This window comes from Ovis canadensis, chromosome 14 (assembly GCF_042477335.2).
Source record: "Ovis canadensis isolate MfBH-ARS-UI-01 breed Bighorn chromosome 14, ARS-UI_OviCan_v2, whole genome shotgun sequence".
NCBI classification, from domain to species: Eukaryota; Metazoa; Chordata; class Mammalia; order Artiodactyla; family Bovidae; genus Ovis; species Ovis canadensis.
Genome location: NC_091258.1, coordinates 76,130,085 through 76,156,176, shown reverse-complemented (window position 1 = coordinate 76,156,176; position 26,092 = coordinate 76,130,085). Strand labels below are relative to the sequence as shown.

General features: G+C 53.2%; 1 protein-coding gene across 1 annotated transcript; it reads right to left on the bottom strand.

Annotated features, from left to right (window-relative positions):
- Nucleotides 1-249: 249 nt before the first annotated feature.
- CACNG8 (calcium voltage-gated channel auxiliary subunit gamma 8) lies at nucleotides 250-14,505 on the bottom strand. The gene is made up of 4 exons (XM_069552390.1): nucleotides 14,304-14,505; nucleotides 4,118-4,201; nucleotides 2,810-2,950; nucleotides 250-1,016 (listed from the first exon to the last, which is right to left on the bottom strand). The coding sequence occupies exons 1-4, from the start codon at nucleotides 14,488-14,490 to the stop codon at nucleotides 250-252; spliced, it is 1,179 nt and encodes a 392-aa protein (XP_069408491.1). The 5' UTR covers nucleotides 14,491-14,505.
- Nucleotides 14,506-26,092: the final 11,587 nt, after the last annotated feature.

The window sequence follows — 26,092 nt, the reverse complement described above, 5'->3', positions numbered from 1 at the left end:
TCCCAACGGCCCCCTCCCTTCCCTTCCCTTCCCCCTCCCTCAGGGTCCCTGATTCAGAGGGTGGGGGGATGTTCCCCCACAGCCGGGTGGGCGGGGATAGGGCGGGGAGGGGGCGCGGGGGAAGGCTGAGCAGTCTCCAGCGCGCTCACGGGGAAGGAGGGGGGCGCCCCCGACCCCCGGCAGCCTCGTTGCACGCGCGCCCGCGCACGCGCCCCGGACACGCCCCCCTCCGCGCCCCCAGGCGCGCCCCTACACGGGCGTGGTTTTCCTGTTGAGCGTGTTGGTGTTGGAGGCGCCGGCCTCCTTGGCTAGGGTCCCGGGGGCGGGCGCGGCGGGGGCGGGCGGGGCGGGCGCGGGCGCGGCTGGCGGCCCGGTGACCGTGACCGTGACGCCGCCGCCCGCCTCCTTGGGGAAGGCGTTGTGCAACGTGAGGAAGCCGGGCGCCCCCGCGCGGTCCCGCTCCGCGCCCGCCCCGCCGCCACCGCTGCCGCCTCCCCCCGCGCTCCCCGCGCCCCCGGCCGCCCCGCCGTACGCCCCGCCGCCGGCACCGGCGCTTGCCAGCCCCGCGGCCACGCTGCCCTTGGATGGGTCGCGGCTGAGCGTGTACATGGAGATGTCCGTGGAGGCGAAGCCCGGGCCCCCGGCGCCGCCGGGAGACGCGTCCCGCGAAGGCGACGGCTCGCTGGAGCGGGAGCTAGAGCGGGAGCGGCGGCGGTAGCGGAAGCGGTAACTGGGCAGACGGAGGATGGCCGAGGGGCCGCTCCCGCCACTGCCGCCCGCGCCCCCGCCGGCCTTGAGCAGGTCCGAGCGAGACTGGCAGTGCGCCTCGCGGCTTCGCTCGATGTAAATGTTGACGGCCAGCACGCCGATCACCTCGGCCAGGATGAACGACAGCCCGCCGAAGTAGAAGGACCAGCCGTATGAGTAGTGGTTCTTCTTCTCCTCGTCCCGCTTCGGGCCCGGCTCGCCCGCGTTGGCCGAGATGTACACGATCACCCCGATGATGTTGCTCAGGCCTGGGCGGGGACGGTCAGACGGGAGCCTCGAGGCCGTCCCGGGGCCCCGCCCCCTCCCGGGGCCCCGCCCCCTCCCGGGGGCCTCCCGGGGCCCCGCCCCCTCCCGGGGCCCCGCCCCCGGCCTAAGCTCCGCCCTGATGGTCTAGGCCCCGCCCTGCTCTGGCTTAAGCTCCGCCCAAGATGGCCTAGGCCCCGCCTCAAATGGTCCCTACCCAGCCCGGACTTGCCCAGGCCCTGACCCTCTGGTCTAAGTTTCACTCCTGATGGTCTATGCCCTGCCCTGCTTTGGCCTAAGCTCCACCCATGGTGGCCTAGGCCCCGCCCATGTGGTCTAAGCTCCACCCCTGAGGGTCTAGGCCGCGTCCTACTCTGGCCTAAGCTCCACCCATGATGGTCTAGTCGTCACCCCGCTCTGGTCTAAGCTCCACCCACTATGATCTAGATCCCACCCCAGATGGTCCATATACCACACTGAGCATTTAGGCCCCAACCCGTGTTGATCTATGCTGGACCTGACATGGTCCAAGCCCTTTCCAGATGGCCTAAATTCCTCCCCAGCTGGCTCAGGCCCCACCTTAAATGGCCTCAGATCTTGCTTCGGATGGTCCACCATCCCTGGCTAATTCAGGTCCTAGTCTGTTGTTCTAAAGCTCACTCTAGCTGATCTAAACGCTGCCCTAGTTGGTCCAGGGCCCACCCTAGATGGTTCAAGCTCACCCTTAGTGGTCCAGATCCCTCCGGGAAGACCCAAGCCCTGCCCTAGACAGTCTTAACTCCTGCCTAGATGGTCCAGGCCCTTCCCTGGCTGGCCTAAACTCTGCCCTTGATAAGACGACCCAGGCTCTATACTGATTGGTCTAACTCCCCCCTAACTTTATAAATCTGGCCTCACCCTCGACTCGTTTTAAGTCTGTTAATAAGGTAATCCGTTGACTCTCTAAACCCCAACTCTGGTTGATCTGAACTCTCTCATGATTATCATCTATTCTAGGCTTTCCTCTTGGTAGCCTAATTAGAGCAAGAAAGAGGGGGACACAAGTTAGGAACTAGACAATCCTCTAGTCTTAGCCCCACCTCCAGCTTGCTAAGCCCCGCCCCCTGAGGATCGAGGCCAGACTTCCCTAGGCCCAGTTTGTAGTTACCGCTGCCTTTCAAATCCTCCAAGCCCCACCCCTGCAGGTCACATCCTTCTCTGAAAGCTTCCCCTGCTATTTATGCTGAACCCTCCTCCTCTTCAGGATTCCACCGCTTTGAGAAGATTCTAAGTTCCGGAATTGCCCAGTACTACTAACATCGAGTAGTAGGGGGGTCTTGCCCCTTTAAAAAGCCGTGCCTCACTACCGAGTTGGCCTGGAAACTTTCTCAGGACCCGCCCCTTCTTGGATACAGCGGAGACCACAAGGTCCGGCCCCCTAGGGCAGGCTCCTCCCCAACTGCGTTCAGGTCCTTCCTCCAGGTCTTCCCGATCCTCAAGACCTCAGTTCAGCCTCAAGCCCCCCTCTTCCAGGTTCCTTCCCTTCCATCTCCTGGACCGCCGGCTTTGGAATCTGAACTCCTGGTATCCCGGATTACGCGGTAGACACCTGTCTGAGCTGGGTTCATTCCCCGAGAAGACGGCGGGAAGGCTACACCTCCCGCGCCCAGCGGGTGGCGATGGAGCTTGGGATAGAGCCTAGGAAGGCTCCGGGCCCCAGGGAGCGCCCCGGCAAGGTGGCTTTGCAGGCGCGCCCGCGCACGCACACACAGACACACGTGCGCGCGCAGGTGGGTCGCCCCCTCCCTCTGCCTCTCACCTGCTGCCACGAACAGGATCCCTGCTCCCAGGATGATGTTCCTCTTGGACTTGTAGACGCGGGAGGCCGCCACGCACACGCCCCCGAGCAACAGCAGGATGGCGCTGAGGATGGGGAAGATGCTGGAGGCCCGGACGACCCCTGGAGAGAGACCGGAGACGGGCGGGGAGTGGGGAGGGAACCAGGGCGTCAGTCACAGCCGCCTGCGCCCCTGGGGCCCCGCGCCTCCTCTGTGCCTTGTCCCCCTTCTCTCTCGCTGGTTCTCCAATTCCTCCCCTCTGCCCGTGTTCTGGTTCTTTTTTTTTGGTCTCACTTTCTCTCCTCTTTAAAATTTCTCTCTTTCGCGATCTGATGGCCCCCCTCTCTTTTTCTTCGTCCTTTTCTTTCTTCCTCTGTGTTTCTGCTGGCATATTTTTTCTGCCCTTTAATTTTTCTAACCATTCTCCCTCTCTTCCACTCCACCCACCCAGCCTCTGGACGCCTCTATTTCCTTTGTGGACCATCTCCCTCTCTTTTTCCTTCTCGCACGCACGTTCCCTTCCTCCCTTCTGCGCCTTTCCCCCTTTCTCCAGATCCTTCTTTCTATCACATCTCTAAATCCCGCTGTCCCTCCCACCCCCCCCCCCCCGTCCGCCTGGCTTCACCTGTCTCTCCGGGTCTCTCTTCTCTCTTCCCCTGCCCCCTCCATCGCTCCCTCTCCCGCTCTCTTCTTTTTCTCCTGTCTCTTCTCTCCTCCCTTTTCTGCCTTGCTTCATCCGTAGCTCTGGGTTTCCCTTCTCTTTCCCCCTTTCTCCTCTCTCTCTCTCTCTCTCTCTCTGCAGTCCTTTCCACTCTCCCCCAAACCCCAGGCAACCAGATTCTGCGATTTCTGAGCCCGGCTGAGGCCACAGCCAATCCCAACTCGGGGTTTGCCGCGTTCTCAGGGTAGCTACCAATCGCACCGCGGGCTTCCCCAGCCAGCTCCCGGGAGTGGCCTGGCCGCGCCGCAGATTGCCTCTCGGGCCCAGGGTGCGGTTGGTCAATCCCGGCCCGGAGAGGGACAACCAGTCACGGCCCGGAGAACCCAGGCCGGCACGGCAGCCAATTAGCTCTGGGCATCCCCCGTCTGCCCGCCCCGAGGTGAGAGGAGGGGGCGGGAGAGGGCCCAGTGACCCAATCGGAGGCCAGAGGATCTGGTATCTTGGCTTGGATTGGCTGACAAGCTCATCTCGGCGCGTCGATCTAAGCGCGGGAGCACAGCCCCCTCTCCCCTCCCACGTGTCCGAGCCCAGCAGCATCCCCCCAACTCCGCCCCAGACCCTCACGTACGGAGCAGGTACTCCGCGCTGTCGTGGTCGTAGTCCGTGTCCTCCGGGAAATGGTTGATCTTCACGCAGACGCCTCTTTTCAACCCTGGAGGGGAATTGGGGGGAGGGGGGTGATGGTGGTGGGCACTTAACAGTTGGGGAACTCTGGGTGAGAAAAGACACCTCCCCCCCTTTTCCTCAAACCCCTTCTCTTTCTGGGCTGATTGGGAGACAGGAAATACTGGCTTCTGAACACGTCTGCGCACCTGGGACAAACTTTCAAACTCCCTGGCCTCAGTTTCCCAACCAGGTTTTAAAACAAGGACAAAGGAAAACATCCAACACTCGCTAAAAGGCCACAAGGACCTTTGCCCTGTAACCTGGACGGGTACAGTCTCTCCGGGCTCCGTTTCCCCCTCTGTAAGAAAGAAGGTGTTGGTTTCAGTGATGTCAAGGACCCTTCAACTCGAAACCCGTTGAAAACACGTGGGAAAACGGAGAGGCAACAGACGACGAAAAGGACTCCATTTCCCCTGTGTATGTGTGTATGCTAGTCACTTAGTCGTGTCCGACTCTTTGCGACCCCATGTACCTACCAGGCTCCTTGGTCCTTGGGATTCTCCAGGCAAGAATACTGGAGCGGGCTGCCATTTCCTTCTCCAGGGGATCTTCCCAAACCAGGGATCGAACCCAGATCTCCCGCATTGCAGGCAGACGCTTTACCGTCTGAGCCACCTCCCATGAGGCCCTATGAAGCCTTGATTCCCCGTGGAGGAGAGAGCAGCCCCAGTGGGTCAGTGGGGTTGTCGTCTCTTCAATCCTCTGTTTGGGGAGTAGGCTTCCCCCTCTTTTGGCGCCCAGCACCTGCAGTCCTCAGGGAGGCGATGGAGCGGTTGGAACAAGCCAAGGCCAGCTAGGGGTGAAGTATGCCTCCAGGGGTCGTGGAGTCACAGCCCACTCCTCCCTCCCAGAACATGCATCCTTACTTAGCTGGAGACTGGCATATAAATCAGTATAAAGACACTTCGTTTCCTCAATTCTCCAGGCGCCTTCCCATCTCCAGGCCTCTGCCCAGTGCTTTGGAACTCTCAGCTCACATTCTTCCTGGAGAAGAACTTAACCCTTGCAAGAGAGCAGCGCCCGGGCACCTGCTTGAGGAAGTTTTCCCTCACAGAGACCCCTCCCACCCATTCTGGGTGGGGTAGCCGCTCTTTTTTTTTTTTTTTTTTTTTTAAGCATGCGTTGGGTTGCTCTATGATCTTCTTCAGCACGCTGGGAGTTCCTGAATGGGGTGGTGGGGCATGGGGTCTGATTCCTTCGTGTGTCTCTAGCATTGCCTGGCACCAAAGGAGGCGTCAAGAAATAAGTGTTGAAAGAATTAGATTATGAACCATAAGGATAGCAGAAAGGGAGGTTTGAGGCAGAAGATGACAGGGAAAGAAATGCGGGTAAAGGAAAGGATTGGAAAGAAGGACTATAAGGCAGTGAATAATTCCACTAAGCGCTAACATTTGTTAAGTGCTTCTGAGGTAGATTAACTCACCCAGAGCTCCCAGGAGACCCATGAAATAGATAATGGTATTGGTGTCGTGCAGTGGCCGAACGTTAAGAACTGGAGTCGCACGGTTTGATAATGAAGCCTGAATCCATCATGTCCTTACACCACATCCTTGTTGGCCTTATTTGGACTAGTTTGCTCCTGTCCCTTTTCCTATAACATGGGGGATACTAGGATGCACCTCCCCGGTTTTTACGAGGGTTGAATCCAGGTACAGAGATTTAGCACTTTGCTGGGAACACTGATACCACGTCATACACCCATTGTCCAGATGAGGAAATAGAGGCATACAAAGGGTTCATTGATTCACAGCTGATGGGTGGTGGAAGCAGAATTCAAACACACAGCAGTTTGCTCCCACTGGAATCTAAGCCTGTAGGTGTCCCAACATCTAGAACAATGCCTAGAGCATTGGAAATGCTTGATATTTGTATATAAGAATGGTTGAATGGGCAAGAAGTACATGAAAAGATGGTCCATATAAACTAATCATTAGGGAAATGCAAGTGAAAACAACAATGAAATACTATCTCATAGATATGAGATACCATCCCATTCAGACGGCTACTATAAACAAACAAAACAGAAAATAACCAGTGTTGGTGAGGATGTGGAGAAATTGGGACCTGTCTGCACTGTTGGTGGGAAAGTAAACTGGTTTGGTTTCTATGGACAATAGGATGGAGGGGCCTCAAAAAATTAAAAACAAAATTACTATGAAAGTGAAGTCACTCCGTCTTTGCGACCCCATGGACTGTAGCCCTCCAGGCCCCTCCGTCCATGGGGTTTTCCAGGCAAGAATACTGGAGTGGGTTGCCGTTTTCTTCTCGAGGGGATCTTCCGGACCCAGGGATTGAACTCAGGTCTCCCACATTGCAGGCAGACTCTTTATCCCCTGAGCCACCAGGGAATCCCATAATTCTTCAGTTTTAGGTTTTGGTTTATTTGGCCAGGAGGCATGTGGGGGACCTTAGCTGCAATTCCACCTCTGGGTATATACGAAAAAGAATTGAAAGCAAGGTCTCTAAGAAATATACAAATATATCCATTTTTGTAGCAGCAGTATTCACAACAGCCAAAAGCAACCTAAGGGTCCATCAACGCATGAACCGATAAACAAAGTATGGCATATGGATAGAACGGAATATTATCCAGCCTTTTTAAAACAATGGAATTCTAAGACATGCCACAACCTGGATGAACCTTGAAGACATGCAAAGTGTAATAAGTCAGTCACACGAATACAAACACTATGATCCCACTCATATGAGGTGTCTATAGCGGTCAAATTCACAGAGACAGAAAGAATGATGGTTGCCAGGGGCTGGGAGCGGGGAAGAATGGGTAGAGTTTCAATTCTGCACAATGAAAAGTGTTTTGGAGCTTGACACACAATGTAAATATACTTAACACTGCTGAACTGTGCTTTTAAAATGGGTTAAGATAATATATTTTATGTTATGTGCATTTTACTACACTTAAAAAAAGAGCAATTGAATGAATGAATGAAGATACATCTTGTGGGAGCAAATGCTTACCCAACAGCACATCCACTATGGTCTGGTAGGTGGGTTCAAGCTCTCTCTTTCTTGAATGGGATCATAGTGCTTTTCTCAAAATATGAATGATAATTCAGTGAGATTGAGCATGGAAGGTAGACAGCATGGAGACTCTCTCCACAGACTAGTCATGCTGTAAGTAATAATAACTAGTACTTTGTTGTTATTTAATCACTAAGTCATGGCTGACTCCTTGCGACCCCATGGACTGTACCCACCAGGCTCCTCTGTCCAAGGGATTTCCCAGGCAAGAATACTGGAGTGGGTTGCCATTCCCTTCTCCAGGGGATCTTCCTCACCCAGGGATGGAACTCGTATCTCCTGCGTTACAGGTGGATTCTTAACCACTGAATCACCTGGGAGGTCCACTTAACTAGTATAAAACTTACTGAGGGCTAACCACACACCAGACACCACTCCAAGCATTTGACAGCTGTTAACACTCTCAGAAGAGGACTGGATGGCATCACTGATTCAACGGACTTGAGCTTTGGCAAACTCTGAGAGATGGTGAGGGACGGGGAGGTCTGGCGTGCTGCAGTCCATGGGGTCACAAAGGGTCGTACGCAACTTGGCGACTGAACAATACCCTCAGCATGGATGACCAACCCTTAGGATACCAGGAAATAATAGCACTCCTGCAAATTTCCCTGATCGCTCAGACAGTAAAGCGTCTGCCTACAATGCGGGAGACCCGGGTTCAATCCCTGGGTCAGGAAGATCCCCTGGAGAAGGGAATGGCAACCCACTCCAGTATTCTTGAGCTTCCCTGGTGGCTCAGATGGTAAAGCGTCTGCCTGCAATGTGGGAGACCCGGGTTCGATCCCTGGGTTGGGAAGATCTCCTGGAGAAGGAAATGGCAACCCACTCCAGTATTCTTGCCTGTAGAATCCCACGGACGGAGGAGCACGGTAGGCTATAGTCCATGCGATCGCAAAGAGTGGGACATGACTGAGCGACTTCACTTCACTGCTTCACTTCACTGCATTACAGGTGAGGAAACTGAGGCGTAAGTTGCTCAATCCCATGTAGAAGTTAAATCATGAGGAGGAGAGTTTGGACCTCAGAGGTGAGCTTTCTGCTTGTTCATTTGTTTGGGCTACACTGTGCAGCTTGTGGGATCTTAGTTCCCCAACCAAGGATCGAACCCGTGTCCCCTGCAGTAGAAGCAGGGAGTCCTGACCACTCCACGGCCAGGGAATTCCCAGAAGGGAGTGTCTTTAGGGAAGCAGAACCCAGTGGTTATGGTAGCCCCAAGCTCAGGCTTTGAAAGTGTATTCTCTGGCTCTGCATACTAGGACGGTAACTTCCCAGTTGTGTGGCTTTGGGGTTTTGAATACCTCTGAGCTTCAGCTTGCTGGCTTGGAAAATGAGGATGGTGATATGACCAGATAAGGTTTGACAAGTGCTCACTCCGCGCACGTGTGGGGCTTCCCACCTGGCGCCATGGTTAAAGAACCGTCTGCCAATGCAGGAGACATAAGAGATGCAGGTTCGATCCGTGAGTGGGGAAGATCCCTTGGAGGCGGGCAAGGCAACTCACTGCAGTATCCTGGCCTGGAGAATCCCATGAAAAGAGGAGCCTGGTGGGCTACAGTTGATCGGGTCGCAAAGAGTTGGACACACTGAAGCGACTTAGCACGCACACGCTGTGAAACACAGGAGTTAAAGAGCAGAAAACCTGGGGGTTATGCAGCTTGCCTCTGCATATTATCCAACCGCCTGAGCTAGGAGCTCTGTGTGTGCAGGAATGGTGGTGATGCAAACCGGCGCGTCCCTGAGGGCCGGCAGAGCACAGACCCCGGCGGGCGTGGGGGTGAAGGCCCGTGCAGACGCGTGCACTGCCCCCGGCATGTTGGGTGGCCTTGTAGCTGACTCACTTCCCCTTTCTGGCCATCAGCTTCCTGCTCTGACAAACTCTCATGATAATAATACCTTCCCTCCTGGAGCAATTGGGAGGATTCAATGAGATAATAAGGCCTGCAAAGTGCTGAGCACAGGGGCTTTCAATAGGCTGCTAGAGTAAATTGGGCTGTAGGTCCAAATTCTGAGCCCTGAGATTCCTGAGAAGGGGGCTAGACCCATCCGGATGCCCCCAGCCCCAGGAGGTTGGTTCTGAAAGGTGGCAGTTGAGATGAAGGGTGAGCTTAAAATATGCAGCAGATTTCAGATTCATTTTGAAGAAGAAAGCATCGTATTTCATTAATATTTGTTATATTGCTCACATACTAAAATAATATTTTGGCTCTGCTTGATTAAATAAAATCGGTTACTAACCTTTATATTAATATACTATATTGTCTAATTGCATTTATTAAATTAGATCCGTTGAACCTTCCCTTTTTACTTGTTTTAATGTCACTTAGTGTTGCTGTTGAATCACTCAGTCGTGTCCGACTCTTTGCGACCCCGTGGACTGTAGACCGCCAGGATCCTCTGTCTGCGGGCTTCCCCAGTCAAGAATACTAGCGTGTGTTGCCGTTTTCTTCTCTAGAGGATTTTCCCACCCCAGGGACTGAACCCACGTCTCCTACATTGGCAGGAAGATTCTTTACCACTGAACCACTAGGGAAGCCCTTTAATGTCACTAGTACAAAGCTACAGTCCACGGGGTGGCAAAGAGTCGGACATGACTGAGCGAGTCAGCAAAGCACACAGCACAGAAACATTTAAGTTAGAGAGAGGCAGCTTGTGTGATGTTTCTGTTGGGCAGCGCTGGTTGGAGGGATGGGACTCCCTGGTTATCGAGGAGGGGAGATTCAGGGATGGGTCACCCAAATTCCTAATAATAAGAACAGAATAGAAGCCACACAGTCTAGCCTTTACGCTGTGTCTACTGGCCTTCTGAATGGAATAACTCACTGGGCTCCCTCCGTAGCCCTGCAGGCTAGGGGTTATTATAACGCCCATCTCACTGATGGTGAAAAGAAGCAGGGATGTTGAACATATGGCTCAAGGTCACGTTTCAGTGCCTGGCAGGCAGGAGGTAACCCAGTGAGTTCTGTTCCAGAGTCTAGGTCTCCAACACCACTTCCTACTGCGTTTCTCAGAGACACTTGGAAGGAGACAGGATAAGACCCAAGAATTCCCTGGGGGACAGCACCTTCTGGGGACCGTGGCCCCAGGGGAACAGTTTCTACACTCCTGGATCCTTGGATAGGATGGAGGCTGGTGGATGTGCTGACTTAGGAAACAAAACAGACGTGGACTCCAGCGCGGACTCGATGGCCTGTTAGCTGTGTGACCTTGGGAAAGTTGCTTCCCTTCTCTGAGCCCTAAGCTTTTGGTCGTAAACAGTGCACAGGGTTACTGTGAGACTCCAGTGGCACACGAATGATGATCAAGTAACAATAAAGCCGACCTGCCTTTAACCCGTCCTTAAGTCATTTCCTTTGTCTCTGGGGACCCCACTTAGCCCATTATTTCCCCCCAACCTCTGTGGTCTCCCCTTTCTTAGCTCCCTTCGCTGGCTCTTCTCATCTGTCTGATTGTCTTTGAATACTGGACTAGCTCAGTCATTGGCCCTTCAGCTACTCTTTGTGTGTGTTTCCGCCTCTGCTCATCCATCCATGCCATGACCCACCGCCCCCCCAGCCCAGACAGCCTCCTGAACTCTGGCCTCATACGTCTTATCGCTAATGTCTTAGATCGGGGGCGGGGGAGGTTAGCAAACTACGGCCCAACGGCCAAACCCAGTGAAGAGTAGGTTTTACTTATTAAAAAAAAAAAAAAAGATTGAAAAACTGTCAAGGAAGACTCTCGTGGTATGAGAAAATGATATAGAATTCAAATGTCAGTGCCCGTAAAGGAAGTTTAATTGGAACCCAGCCACACTCATCCACTCACGCATTGTCTCTGGTTGTTTTTAGGAGTAGCGGTGACAGAGATCACACGCCCCACGAAGCCTAAAAGATCGACTGTGCGGCGCTTTGTGGGGCCTCTCCTATGTGGACTCCTGTCTTAGACATTATGACCAGCAGGCACCCCCAATTTAACATTTCCAAACCTGAGCTCATGATAGCCCTCCTTACGATAAGTTAGGGCTTCCCTGGTGGCTCAGATGATAAAGAATCTGCCCACCAATGCGGGAGACACGGGTTCGATCCCTGGGTCCTGAAGATCCCCTAGAGAAAGAAGGGAAAGACTACCCACTCCAGTCTTCTTGCCTGGAGAATCCCATGGACAGAGGAGCCTGGTGGGCTACAGACCATGGGGCTACAAAGAGTTGGGCGTGACTGAGCAACTGAACAACTGAGAGAAAGTAAGACAAATACATAAAATACCGACTGTTTCAACTGATAAATACCCCCTGCCTCCACTCCTACCACACTGTCCAGGGCTCAGGCCATAGACTCCGAGCAGTGACTCTCACTAGGGGCAGTTTTATTCCTAGTCCAGAGACAGCTGGCGATTTTGGTGGACACGCTGATGGATGCTGCTGGTCTTTGGAGGTAGAGCCTGGGAATATTGCTAAACCTCCTGCAAGACAGAGGACCTTCCTTCCACCTGCCACCCACCACCACCACCACTGGCCACTGCAATGCGGAATTATCCATCCCCCAAAATGTCAACAAGGCTGAGGTTGGAAAACCCTGCTTTCAAGACATCCAGACTCCTTTCTCTCACATCCTGCCACTGTCCCCATCAGCAGTTCCTGCCTGCCCGCTGTAGCTGCAGAAAGTGCTCTCAATTCAAACCCTAATTCTACGTCTCCCATCCCAGATAAGCCAGCTCCTGTTTTCCCTTTTCCCTCCCACCTCCCTCTCAGAGACACAGCACAGCGATCCCCTTAACCTTTCAGCCAGCTCCTATCACTCCTCTGCCCAGGAGCCTACGACGGGAAAAGCAGATCACATCCCAGGACCTGAAAGTTCGTGCACCTTGCTGGCACCTCCTACCGCGTTCCTCCTTCACCAGCTCTGCCCTGGCCGGGTGGTGGGTCTCCCCTGGCAGTCCCAGACACGAGGCACATTCCCATTGATGAGCCGGGTTCTACAGCCTAAAGCATTTCCCTCCAGAAGCCACATGGCTCCATCTCTGGGTCCATTCAGCCCACCCTTCGGATGTCAGCTGCTCGGTCTCCTTTATCTCCAGTTTCTACAGCTTCACACTCTTGCCCCTAACACTTCCCGTCCCCTCCTTTGCTCTTTTTCCTCCTTAGCACTCAGCTCCATCTAACACCCTAGATGTTGTATTTACTCATCTCTCTTATCATCTGTCTCTCCTTCTAGAATGTAAGACACATAACAACAGGGATCTTTGTTGTTGCTGTTTTTCCTTGCACTGAGCTGTAGCTCCAGTATCGAGAATGGTGCCTGGCACATAGTAGAAACTCAATAAACAGTGCTTTTGAAGGAGGGGATGAAAACATGGAAATATTATGATTCACAGTACATTGTCCTGGGGGTTCCAAGAGGCAAGTCCCCACACACGGCTCTGTGCCTGATGCTCGGTCAGACCAGGGAATGAAGATGAAGTCAGATGCCCGCACGAGGAAGAGAGTAACATCATGGGGAAATTGGATGGGTGTGAGGCAATAGGGAGCAGAGGTGACTGGGGAAAAGGAGACCCACGTGCGTGATCTGAAGAAGCAGCCGCTACTGGGACCTGGCCGACCAGGACTGCTGGACAATGCCAGCCCCATGTTATCAGATCTCCCACTAGTTCAAAAGAAGCTGGAGATCGGATTCTCAACGTGCAGTCTCCCTATTTTTAAATGTTGGCAACCGATTCCGATTGTGGTTTCGGTTTTAAACGCTCCGCACGCCAGACAAAGCATAGCTGTAAATCCCATCCTTCAGACCTGAGTTCTCTTGGCTCTGCCCCCAGCCACAGCTGGGTGACCTTGGGCGAGTGGCTTAACTTCTCTGAGCCTCAGTTTCCTCATCCCCAACCAGAGGATAGCATCCTGCCCCCGCCAGGGGATTAAATAAGAGAAAAACATTTCTGGCCTATTGAGAGCGCCCAGCAAAACGGAGGAGGAAACGATGGGGAAAAGAGAAGGATTAAAAACAGAGAAGTGACAAATTGTGATCTTTTGGGTCCTGTAGGGGGAAATTGGGGATTGGCTGGTTCCTTCTTCGCGTTGCAGACCAGGGCTGGTGAGGCTGGGGAGGTGAGCAGGTAGCGGCCACACAGGGGAGCGGGGACCGACGCACGAGAGGACTGGGACTCAGGTGTCCTGCGCCCCAGCACCTCCATGCCATGTGGAAAGAAATGGCAAAGCTGAGAATGGGACGGAGGGGTTGCTAAGAGGAAGAGGGCTGGCCCAGGGGGACAGTCGGGGTAGGTGGGAAGCAGAGGCAACCGACTGGGAGGGAGGCTGCAAGAGGGAAAGAGCAGGACCAGAGAAAGAGCGGAGACGGAGACTGGAAGAGGCAGTGCCTCCGCTGAGAGAGGAAGAGGCCAAAGGGAGGCTGAGTGGACACAGTGGGAAGCAGAGCCCCAGAAAGGGCCAGGAAAGACAAGGACCAGGGGCGGAGGCGGGGAGAGGAAGCCAGGACAAGACTCCCGGAAGACAAGCCCCCAAAAGCAAAGAGGAGGGGACCACGAGTTCCGGTCGGACAGGGCGTGATGTTTGAGGGGACAAACAGCCCACGTGGGGCCAGAGGGTCAAAGGGGATGAGGACGGCGCTGGAAACGGGGTCATCCGAGGTCGGGGCGCTCAGAGCCAGGACGCGGGGAGCAACGATGCCGCGGGCGAGAAGGAGCAGCCTCGAGATCAGGGGTGAGAGGGCAGGAGGGCGGGAAGGCAGAGGGTGCCAGCGTTGGGGTCCAGGCTGAGGGGGTCCCCTGGTAGAGGGAGGCCGGACCCCCGGAGGGGTGGGAGGGAGAGAGGAGGGGGCGCTTTCCCCGCGAAGGCAGGGAAGAGGAAAAGGCTCAAGGGGCCCTGCTGAGTGATGGAGAGGCGAGCCGGGGGGCGGGGTTCAGGCGGGGGTCAGGCCCCAGAGAAGGGTGGGAAGGGTGGGGGGCCGAGGGTGAGGGGTGGCGGGGGGCGGCGGCCAGGCAGGAGCAGCGGGGCACGAAGGGCCACCCAGGGCGGAGGCCGCGGGAGACCCGGGAGGCTTGGGGGCGGCGGCGCGGGGCCCTACCTTCCAGGCAGCAGATCCTCCAGAGGCCCGAGTGCGTGAGGCCGCCGGGGTCCCTCTTCTCCGCGGCGCCGCCGCCCGCGCGCTGGGGGGGCCCGTCGTCGCCGCCGGCGCCCGCCGTGAGGTTGGTGGTGTTGCAGATGAAGGCGCGCGTGTAGAGCCAGTAGTCGGTGCTGATGGCGATGGTCATGAGGCCGAAGGCCGCGAAGGCGCCCACCGTCGTCAGCAGCACCTGCACCCCCTTCTCGCACCAGAGGCCCCGCTCCTCGTTCCAGCGCTTCAGCGACTCCAGCTTGACCACGGGCAGCCGGGGGGCCGCGGGCCACCACCGGGGCAGCGGGGGCGGGGCCGTGCCGGCGGCTGGGGGGGGGCACAGCGCAGGCAGAAGTGGGGGGCCCCCCGAGGCGGAGGGCCGGGGAGGGGGGGCGGCTGGGGAGGGGGCCGGCGAGGAGGAGGCTGCAGGCCGGGGACGGGGTCAGAGGGCCGCCATGGTCGCCTGCGAGTGGAGGGCAGGGGTAAGGCGAGAGAAGGATTAGACAGGGGCTCGCCTGGATACCGCCGCACCTGCACCCCTCACCACGCTAAATATATATATATACCCCTACTGTTTCCTAGGTTGAAGAAACGCCTTCCACGATGCTTACCTCTGCCTCCCTCGCTCTGAAAAACATTTCCCTGTGTCCAGTAGTCTTCCCACTAACCTCCTTCTGAGAAAAAGCCACCCCCCATCCCTGCATCCCTGCCAGTGGGTAGGACACTCTTCCAGGCCCCCCTGACTCCGCCCCCTGGTCTCACTGTCCCCCACCCCCAACACACACACAGGGAAACCATCCCTCACTCCCAGCCCCCAGAGCCTCCTCCTCCCAAGGAACCCCTGTCCTGCTCCTCATTTCTTACAAAATGTTCTCATAAAGTTCTCCCCCTTCTCTGTCTTTCCCTGCAAGGCCCACCTCTTCACCTACCACGGCCTCTACTAAGGAAAAAGAAATCTCCCAATCTCTCCTTAGCTGGAGGGAAAAAAAGAAAAAAGCCAACAGCACAACAGAACCTAAATCTCCCCAACTGATCCTCACTGTTTGCACAACTCGGAAAAACACAGCTATCACCATCTTACCCCCAGAGTCTCCTCTGTATGGGAATCTCCCTACCCCCCACCCCACCCCCAACCCCAGGACTCAGTCTCTGGACCAGAGTTCTCAACCTTGATGGCACCTTGAAACCACCAGAGGACCTTGAAAGACACTGATGCTTGAGAAACTCCAGTTTCACCAGCCTGGGGTGTATGTAGCCCTGAGCATCTAGGTTTTTAGAAGCTCCCCAGGCGATTCTTTTAAACAATCCAACAGTGTTGGACTCTCTGGTTTAGAAGAATGGCCCGCATCTCCATTAACATCCCCTCTAACTGCCCCCACCTGACTCCCTCCGACCATCCTCCCATCCCCTACCATGTACTGGACTCAAGGAAACCCCCCCCACTCTCTCGTTTCCTTATGGGAGTCTTCCGAAACGGATTCAACTTAGACAAACTCATCATAGCCATCGCTTTCTCCTCCATTAAGAAAAATTTCCTCCGTGAGTTGCATGGCATTTTCTACTCACAGGAATCCCTTTCTCCAGACCCCAAACTCTTCTCCATTCAGAAATCTGCCACGCTTGGGCCTGTGAACTCTCAGCGGTGGAAGGAAATCCCCCAGCCCCTGCCGAGCATCCCCCCACCCTATTACCCTGCCGCCCCCCACCAGCTCCCCACTACTTCGAGCCCTATCTGTCACCCAGGAGGATAAGCCCCATCCATCAACTCCAGATCTCCCCAGCTCACTTTGACCTCCCACTCTCTCTTGAACTTACAAGAACCTCCTCCCCTCACCTCTACCCTGACTTTCACATCGCGAAGAGTCAATCCCATAAACTCCTGCCATCCTGCTCCCCTCACTCTAGCTTCCGACATCTCTTCTGCTCAAGAGAATCCCCTTCGTGGCTCTCCAGCAACCCCCAAACTCCCCTTGGGAACACCCCCAGACCTCCCCTACTCTTTCATCTGTGCAGCAACGTAAGTTGTACATTCATTTTTCTTCCAAATTTAAAAAGCTCCCCTCCATAGATGGTGCCACTCAGAAAAATCTGATCCCCACGATTACAACTCTGTTTCAAGCAGGAATAATTTCCCACTCAGCACCCCCCCCAAGTGTCCCTTCACGTTCCTCTCCCACAGCACCCCACCACCATGCCCCCTGGCCCTGCTTCTTCCATCCCATTCCAGGCATACATCCCTTACCTGCTCCCACCACTCACTTTCTTACGCTTCTTCCCCCAAACCCCTATTCCAGTTAAGAACCTGGAAGCCTTAGGGGAGGGGGGGGAACCAACCCCATACTGGGTCCCATATCAGGGTGACCTTGGCCTCTTCCGCCCCCATCAGCTGGCCCTCACTGGGTTTGCTCCAAGGAGGGGTGTTGGAAAGGTTGTCTATGGGGGGGTGTCTCCATGGCAACTGGGGCCCCACACGTGTGTTCTCTCCTCCCCTCCACTCCTGCCTGCCCACGCGTGGCCCCTGGCCCAGCCCGATTCTTCAGTGCCCTGGATGCTGACATCCCCAGACACCTCCCCACCACCACCACTTCTCCTCACTTCTGGACCCTTCCCCTCTCTCCTCTCTAGAAAGATGCTGAGTTTACCCTCCTGTCCGCCTCTCGGCCTCTTCTCTCCGCATCTGTGCCCCTCACCATTGGCAGCAACACCTCCACTGTCCTAGCAAATTCCTGCCTCCACCTGGGGTGAGGCTGTGACCCCGGGATGTACCCCTGCCCCTGCGGGGCCCCCCTAAAGCCACCATCCCTGGGATAAGGAAGGGATGGAAAGAGGAGGCCCCTGAGCGAAATTCTCCATCAAATCAAGATCGGAAGATCTTTTCATTTTGTCGATTTGGGGGGCAATTTTCTTGGTTTTAGGGGTTCTTCCTTTCATCCCCCTGTCAGCGGCAGCAAAGGAGGGAGCAGGGGACCCCCCAATTCGAAAGCTCCGGTATATGAGAGGGGTCATCTTCCCCTCTCCCTTGGAAGGGGACCAGCTCCTTCCTCCAGAATTGGGGGGGGGGGTGTCACAGAGCCTTCCTTCTCCACATCCACCCACCTCCGATTAATAAAAAGATCTGTCTCACCTCTGTTAACGATAGGTCAACTCTCCGATGCACTGGGGAGGGGACGTTGAGCCCCCTTGTCGGCAACCCCCCCAGAACAGCCCTTGGGGCTCCCAATTCTCACTGCTCCCCCTCCCCCAGCAGCGAGGGACCCAGGCGTCCGACCTGGTCGGGGGCGGTGATGAGGAGGTGGACAGCGGGGAATGGGGGTGTTGAGCTGGGAGGGGAGGCTGGGGGCAGCTCTGAGCTCGGGCCCCGGAGGGAGAGGGGGTCGGGATGGGGAAAAAAAAAAAAAGGTGAGGAGACAATTTGGTTCTCGTGTCTCCGGGTAAAGTGCGGAGCTGGAGGACGAGAGAGGGAAGGAGGAGGGAGGGGGGAGGGGAGCCGCCGAGGATGGGGGAGCCACGGAGAGGAGATGGATGGGGGGGGGAGGGAAGTGGTGGGGGGAAGGGTCTGCGTGGCAGGAGGAAGCTGAGGAAGAAGAGAGAGACCCAGAGAGGGAGGCAGAGAGACGGAGCCAGGAGAAGCGGAAAGAGAGAGACCCGGAGTCGGGGAAACAGAAATGGGGGAGGGAGAAAATTGGGGGAGGCAGCGGCTGGTAGCAGAAGGAAGTTGAAGAGGGAGACACACACAGAGAGAGCGAAATACCCAGAGAGAGAAGGGGACAGAGGCAGAGACGGAAAGAGAGAAAGCCAGAGACGGGGGAGAGATGGGGGTGGGGAAAGATTTTGGCGAGGGAGAGGATGGGGGGTCAGGATCTGGGTAGCAGGAGGGAAGAAGAGACAGAGAGAGTCATCCAGAGAGGGGGAGGAGAGACAGATGGGGGGAGACAGACAGAGAGAGACTGAGAACATGGGGGAGAGAGAGGGGGAGAGGAAGGGAGAGATGAAGCAGGGAGAGAAATTGGGGCTGGGGGCAACAGTCCCAATAGAGAGAAGAACGCTAGAGAGAGGAGAGAGAGAGAACACGAAAGAAATTTAGGCAGGCGGGAGCTGAGTGGCAGAAAGTGCCTGGAGACAGAAAGGCAGGTGCAGAAGGGAAGAGAGAGACCCAGAGAGGGAGACAGATGGGGATAGACTGGGGCTGGGGGAGCGAGAGATCCAGGGAACGGGAGACAGAGGTAGAGACGGAAGAGGCATCCAAAACAAGCTGGAGGAAAATAGAGGGGCCAGGCTCCGACGAACGGAGGAGGTCAGAGAGAAAGGCTCCCCCTGCCCCCGCCCCCGCCCGCGGCCCCAGCCTCCGCTCCCTACCCCCATCCCCATTTCAAAGCCACCACCCCACCCCCACTAGCCTCCATCTCTCCACAGCATCGCTTGCCGCCGCCACCGCCTCTTCCTGTCGTCATAGCAACAGGATCCAGGCGCCCAGCCAAGGCTGGCAGCAGCGGCCGGAAATGAGGGGAGGGCCTTTTAAAAAGGACCCCAGGAGCTCTCCCCTTTCCCCAAACCCAAGGAAAAGCTCCACCTCCCCGAGTCTCCCCACTATTCACCCCCCACCAAGTGGCAAGGGCAAAGAGCCACTGAAAATAAAATTATATTCAATTTGCCAGGATCGGAAGCCTTTTGAGTTTCACCAATATATATATTTTTCTTCTTACCCCCTACCCACCCGTAGTTCAAAGAGTTAGATTCCCCTCAAGATAGGGATGGGAGTGAGGAGAAAAGTAGGATGTTTGAAGCTTGAGTGGAAATAAGTTTTAAAGAAGTCTGTCTGGGGTTGGGTTGGAGGGCTATGTAACAGTTTTGAGATGCGTGGATTTGCAAGTTCTAGAACTAGCCAGTGGGTAGAAGGTGGGACAACTCGAGGTAGAAGATCTGAGATGAGGGTCAGAAAGTTTGGTTTAGGGATTCAAACCTCAGAGCTGCCTGTAGCCACTGTGTGACCTTGGGCAAAACATTTCCTCTCTTCTAGACTCAGTTATAATGGGAGCAAAAACTCGCCTGCAATTAAACAGAACACTGGTGAGAAAAGGTCTCTATAGGCTGCTCTAGACAAGCAGTGTTTCCAGACTGTGTGTTCATGGAAATGGAATCAAAAGCTAAAAGCTCTTGTTTGTAGATACTTTGATGACGGCTCATTCTGACTGGTGTGAGGTGATACCTCATTGTAGTTTTGATCTGCCTTTCTCTAATAATTAGTTAAGTTGAGCATTTTTTCATGAGCCTCTTGAATGTCTTCTTTGAAGAAATGTCAGTTTGACGGGAGCAAGGTCCGAAAGGGAGGGGATATATGTGTACATATAGCTGATTAACTTCTTTGTACAGCAAAAATTAACACAACACTGAAAAGCAACAATACCCCAATTAAGAAAACAAAACAAAAACTCAAAAACTCAAAGCTAGCCCTAGCCACAGACTTGGGCTAGCGAGTTTGCATACTGTCTCATGGAATCCTTGCTGAGTACTTGCAGCGTGGGCGCTGATGTTCCCATATCGAAGATGAACAAACTGAGGCTTGGAGATGTGCAGTGATTTTCCCATGATCACCTGGGAAATACAGAGTCAGGTCTGGAGATGAAGCAGCCTCTTTGCAGGGAGTTGCTGTGACTGGTCAGCAAAAGGTGATGAACTTCAGAGCCGCTTAACCATTCCTGTGTTCTTCCCGTGTCAGCTCCTCCCTGCTGGTAGGGTTGGGGGTGGGGGGTGGGGCTGGCAGAAGACAGAGAAACCCTGTGCTCCCCACACATCCAACTACCTCCCCCAAAGCAGCATCTCAGATTTCCACTGGAATTTCACAGGTAAGTTTACTGAATCTTCACTGTGCCCCACAGGGGAAAGGGCTATTAGAGGGGCATTCTGACATCCTTGATTTAGAAGCAAAGAAACACCAGCCTCCAGGGAAGGGGCCTGGAACTCACCCATCAGCCTCGGTTCTTTCGCCAGGGAGGAGGAGAGAGACGTGGACAGCAATGGTAATAGATATGAATTGACTGCTGAAGGTTACAGATTCTAAATGATTGGCAGGCATGGGCTAGGTCTTCTGGGTTCTCTTAGCTCCCATTTTAAAGACGTGAAAACTGAGGCTGAGAGGTAAACACAGACTGCAAATTGGAAGCGGTAACAATGGAAACACCGAGTCAAGTCTTCAGATTCCAGAAACTGTGATATTTTTCACTGCTTCTTGGTTCTTTGGCTGGAGTATGGGGGAGATGTTTATATCCTAACTGGGGGAACTATAAATAAGCAAAAATAGATACTTTGAAAGGGTGAAAACAACACGAAGATGATAAAATAAGCCAGGGTTTCTAAACCTCAGAACTACTGACATTTCGGCTGGATGATTCTCTGTGATGGATGGGGGGAGGGGGCTACCCAGCATCCAGGGGACTCTACTCACTAGGCGTCAGTAGCAAAAGATCATAAATAAGAGGAATGCAGTCTGTTCCACCTCAAATCTTGCTTCTTATTGGTAGTCTTTTACCATTGTCAACTATTTCTTCTCTTATTTGCCTTTACATCCCTAAATAATGGTCTTCTGGATGCAGCAACATTATACCTCATAGATTCTTCGCTCTGATAGATTAGGCTTTAACTCATGTAGACCTCATTTTCCTCCCTAGAAGTATTTTTAATTCTTCTGTTGGTTAGAAGAATTTTGTGGCGTTAAGTACTACACTTATGATTTCTTCTTTCAGAGGGCATATCTTTTCTCTCTCTCTTTTTTTGGCAACTTTATTGAGTTGGAACACGCATGCCATGCAATTCACCCATTTCAAGTGTACAGTTCAAGGGCTTTTAACTATACTTATAAAATAGGGCATGCATCCACCTTGGACACACTTAAGAACATTCTCATTATTCCAAGGAGATGTCACACACCCCTTGGCCAGCCACCACCCTCCATCTCCCCACATACCCTACCCAGCCCTAGGCAATCATTAGTCTACTTTCTGTCTGGATAGATTTGCCGGTTCTAGACATTTCATATAAAGGGAATCGTGTCTGTTCATTCGTGATGGGCTTCTTTCCCTCAGCAGCATGTCTTCAAGGTTCATTCATGTTGTATCAGGACTCCACTTCCTTTTATTGCGGGATAATATTCCGTTGTATGGATACACCACATTTGTCTATTGGATATTTGGGTTAGTCTGGATTTGGCCACTTGAGTAACGCTACTGTGAACATTTGTGTACACTTTTTTGTGGCAACATTTTTTCATGTCTCTTGGATGTACAGCAGGTTTCCCTGGTGGCTCGGCTGGTAAAGAATCCGCCTGCAATGCGAGAGACCTGGGTTCGATCCCTGGGTTGGGAAGATCCCCTGGAGAAGGGAAATGCTACCCACTCCAGGATTCTGGCCTGGAGAATTCCATGGACTGTATAGTCCATGGGGTCGCAAAGAGTCGGACACGACTCAGCAACGTGCACTTTCACTTTGGATGTACATATAGCTAGGGGTGGAATGTCTGGATCACATGTTTATCCTTTGAAGAAATAAAGTCCAGCATCTCTGAATTTCATTCTGCATCCTAGAAATGTTAGACCCACTGAACGAGCCTTCAGCTCCTGGAAGGACTCTTCAGAGGGGTGTTGCAGAAAATGGACCCTTTCAGCTCTCATTTCTAAGTTTGCTCCTGAATTCATCTTGCATTAACCGCAGTCTCCCACGGAATTAACCTGGAGACCTAGAAACTGTAGGCTCAGAGATAGGTCTGCCAAGCCCCTAACCTTGAGCAGGTCCTCCAGCCTTACACCCCCTGGTCTCATATGGCATGCAGAACTCCAAAATGACCCTCAATATTCCCACCACCTGGTGCACACACCCCTGTAGAATTCTCTCCTCTTGAATGTGGGCAGGATTATAAAATAGGATGTGGTACCATCCCCTTGATTAGATTATGTTATATGTAAGAGGGAGGGATTTTGCATGTGTAATTAAGGTCCCTAATCAGTTGATTTGAAGTTAGTCAAAAGGAAGATTATCCTGGGTGGGCCTGACCCAGGCAGGTGGTCTCTTTTAGAAAGAGTCAAGAATCAGCTCACACTAGTTAGAATGGAAATGCTGGAGAGGGTGTGGGGAAAGGGGAGCCCTCCTAGAATGTTGGTGGGAATGTCAGTTGGTGCAGCCACTCTGGAGAACAGCACGGAGATTTCTTGAAAAACTAAAAGCAGAATTACCATATGATCCAGTAATCCCACTCCTGGGCACATATCCAGCGAAAATGCTAAGTCAAAAATATACATGCACGCCAATGTTCATAGCACAGCTATAGTCAATAATCAAAACGTGGAGTTCCCTAGCAGTCCAGCAGTTAGGACACAGCAGTTTCATTGCCCTGCCTGGGTTCAACACCTGGTCAGGGAACTAAGGTTCCGAAAATATCACAAGGCCAAAAAAAAAACAACAAAAAAACTTGCTACAGGAACTTCAGTCACACAACCTCAGGAAATGAATTTTATTCAACCTGAGGGAGCGGAAGTGGATCTCTTCCTAATTGAACCTCCAGATGAGGACCCAGCCAGCCGACTTCTTGGTTTCAGGCTTGTAAGACCCCTGTTGAACTGTACGAGATTCCACGGTAAACTGTGAAATAGTAAACACATGTTGTTTTAAGCCCCCGTGCGTGTGGTAGCTTGTTATGCAGCACAGGTAACTAGTATGCCTTGTAAATCACTGCACCGTGAAACTCACAGGGGGCCTCCTCAGTGTCTTCCCTCCCCTGCTCCTCACAACCAGCCACAACCCTGTACATAGACTCATCTCCTTCTGGAGTCCCTTTTGCTCCCCTTTCCTCCTCTCTGACCTGCTCCTGGGTGGACTGTACCATCAGCTCCTACCACTGGTTCCCTTCTCCCGAAGCCCAGTTTCCACTTGGCCCCTTTCTAACATTCAGAACTGTCCTGTTCTTCCTCTGCTCAGAATTCTCCGATGGCCCCCTCTTACCCTCAGGGGAGAAAGCTCAGCTCCTCACCTGTGCCCTTCTGCCAAGGTCACCAGTCCCATCTTATGCCACCCCACTGCTGCCTCCTACAAGGGAGCCTTTTTATTTTATTGGCCATGCTGCAAGGCTTGCAGAATCTTAGTTCCCTGACTAGGGATTGAACCCGTGCCCTCATCAGTGAAAGCACAGACTCCTAACCATTGCACTACCAGGAAACTCCCCAATGCCTCCTGCAAGCTGGAGTTGTTTTTCCCTACCGTGTCCAGCTCCTTCACGCTTTCAAGTTTTCTGAGTGTGGCTCCCTTTTCCAGACTCCCTTTCCATCATTCATCCGTATGACAAACTCTCTACTTGCTCCTAAAGATTCAACTGAGTTGCCTCTTCCTCCAGGAAGCCTTCCCTGACCTCTCAAGGCTGCATCAAGTGTTACAACCGCACTTCCTCCACAACTGGTAGTGTTCCCATTAGAGCACAGTCACCCTGCATTGTGACTGGTCCAACAGTCGGGCTCCCCAAGTAGAGCAAGGAGCTGTTCAGGACAAGCAGGGGTCTGGTTCACTCTGGTGTCCCCCAGAACCCAGCCCTGGTCGACGGGAAGCTGCAATTCCCAGATGCAGAATGAATGGATGGATGAAGGAAAGACTGAATGACTCAGGGAGCGAGTGGCTGCATATTTCAGGGTCCCTTACCCCCCCAGCAGTCCCTGCCCAAGCCCTCTCCCCCGCCTCACATCCTGAATGTGCTCTTTCCCAGGTGCCTGAGTGTTTCTCATCAACAACAGCTGGGCCTTTTGTGTTTTCTCAAGAGGAACAGAGTGCTGGTGGCGTGTTTCCCCGCTGTACCAGGAAGAGAAGATCAGCGTTTCTGAAACGTCCTCATTCAGGGTGAAGTGGAAATATTCCAGCGCTGGGGAGTCAGGTGGCCCGAGTTCCAATCTTTGCTTTGCCTTGCCTCCCTAAAGGACCCATAACCAAATTATTGCTCTCTCTGCCCCTTTGTCCTCTTGTCTAAGAAGGGATTGAGGGATGCAAAGTTAGTGATCTCTCTCTCTGGATGGGGTGCTCTAGGGCTGGGATTTGAAAATCACACATCCTTGGGGACCTCCTCGGTGGTCCAGTGGCTACGACTCTGCCTTTCCGCCGCAGGGGGTGCAGGACTCGATCCCTGGTGGGGAAACTCAGATCCCACATGCCGCATGGCATGGCCAGAAAATAAAAGCTGGGGCTTGTCTGGTAGTCTAGAGGTTAAGAATTGAAGGCAGGGAACATGGGTTCGATCCCTGGTCCAGGAAGATCCCACACGCCACGGAGCAACTAAGCCCAAGCACCACAATTACTGAGCCTCTGCTCTTGAGCCGAGGAGCCAAAACTACTGAGCCTGCACACTGCAACTGCTGAAGCTCACATGCCCTAGAGTCTGTGCTCGGCAACGAGAGAAGCCACCGCAGCGAGAAGCCCGAGGACCCCAAGCAGAGTAGCCCCTGCTCGCCACCACTAGGGAAAGCCCAACACAGCAACAAAGACCCAGTGCAGCCAAAAATACATGAGCAAGTACATCTTTAAAAAACAGACAAAGAAGCAAGCGAAAATCCCACACCCAGGGGATTCAGGCAGGGCTCATTTAGTGACTGTGAAGCTCCTGAAATTATGTACAAAACATTGTAAATATGGATATTGCTTTCTGGGGGGTTTATCTGGTGTTCAAAGGGATCCCTAATCCCCTATGAGTTGAGTCACTTTTAAAAATTGATTTAGCAAAATATCATTTGTGTTAATAAAAATAAAGGTTAGGAAAAAAAAGCAGGAGAGAACATATAAACAAATAATGTCTAAAGAAGGCTTTTCTCCACCCCAGCACTAGTTACTTCTTGGACCAGATCATTCTTTGTTGGTGGGGCGGGGGGCGGGGGGGCCTGTCCTGTGCATTGTAGGCCATTTACCAGCATCCTTGGTCCCACGATATGCCAATGACACCCACTCCCCAGTTGTGACATCCAAAAATGTCCCCAGACATTGCCGGATGCTCCCTGGAGACAAAATCACCCTGAGCAGGGAACCGCTGATCTAGAAGAAACTGATAAAAATTGTTCCCCCTGGGGATCAAAACTGGGATTGAGAAAAATGAGAAGACAGTAATTCTTTTTTCTTTCTATCCTTCTCTGGCTCTTTAAATTTGAAAATCATGACTAAGTATTACATTTGTAATAAAAATGAATTTATTGTTAAAGGAAATTACCTCCATTCAAGGGACCACTGCACAGCCTTTGAAAAAAAAAAAAATAGGCCAGTCTCTGCATCTGATATATTGCCTCCATGGCATGTAGCAATAATGATGAAAACTTTTGCCCTCAAAACCCCTCTCTACCCTTAAAAATTGTAGCAGACACTGAAAAAAAATTTTGTTTGTGTCTATCAACATTTAGCATATTCAAAATTCAAGTTCAAAAGATTTTAATGTATGTATTGTTTAAGTAAAATAATAAATTCATTGCATGCTAGCATAAACAAGCTTACTTTAGTGAAAAATAACTATGAATACTTGCGTTCACTCAGCCCAGCTGTATCTGACCCTTTGCAACCACATGGACTATAGCCCGCCAGGCTCCTCTGTCCATGTAATTTTCTAGGCAAGCATACTGGAGTGGGTTGCCATTTCCAACTCCAGGGAATCTTCTCCACCATGTCTCTTGGAGACATGATTGAGCCCATGTCTCTTTGGTCTCCTGCATTGGCAGGTGGGTTCTTTGCCACTGGCCCACAGATTCACCTGTATG

Excerpts from the sequence above, each read along its gene's own strand:
- CACNG8 (XM_069552390.1), bottom strand. The coding sequence starts at position 14,490 with ATGACCATCGCCATCAGCACCGACTACTGGCTCTACACGCGCGCCTTC. Across the intron at positions 2,951-4,117 it reads CAGCGCGGAGTACCTGCTCC|GGGTCGTCCGGGCCTCCAGC; the intron begins GTACGTGAGGGT and ends GTCTCTCTCCAG. Across the intron at positions 1,017-2,809 it reads GATCCTGTTCGTGGCAGCAG|GCCTGAGCAACATCATCGGG; the intron begins GTGAGAGGCAGA and ends GTCCCCGCCCAG.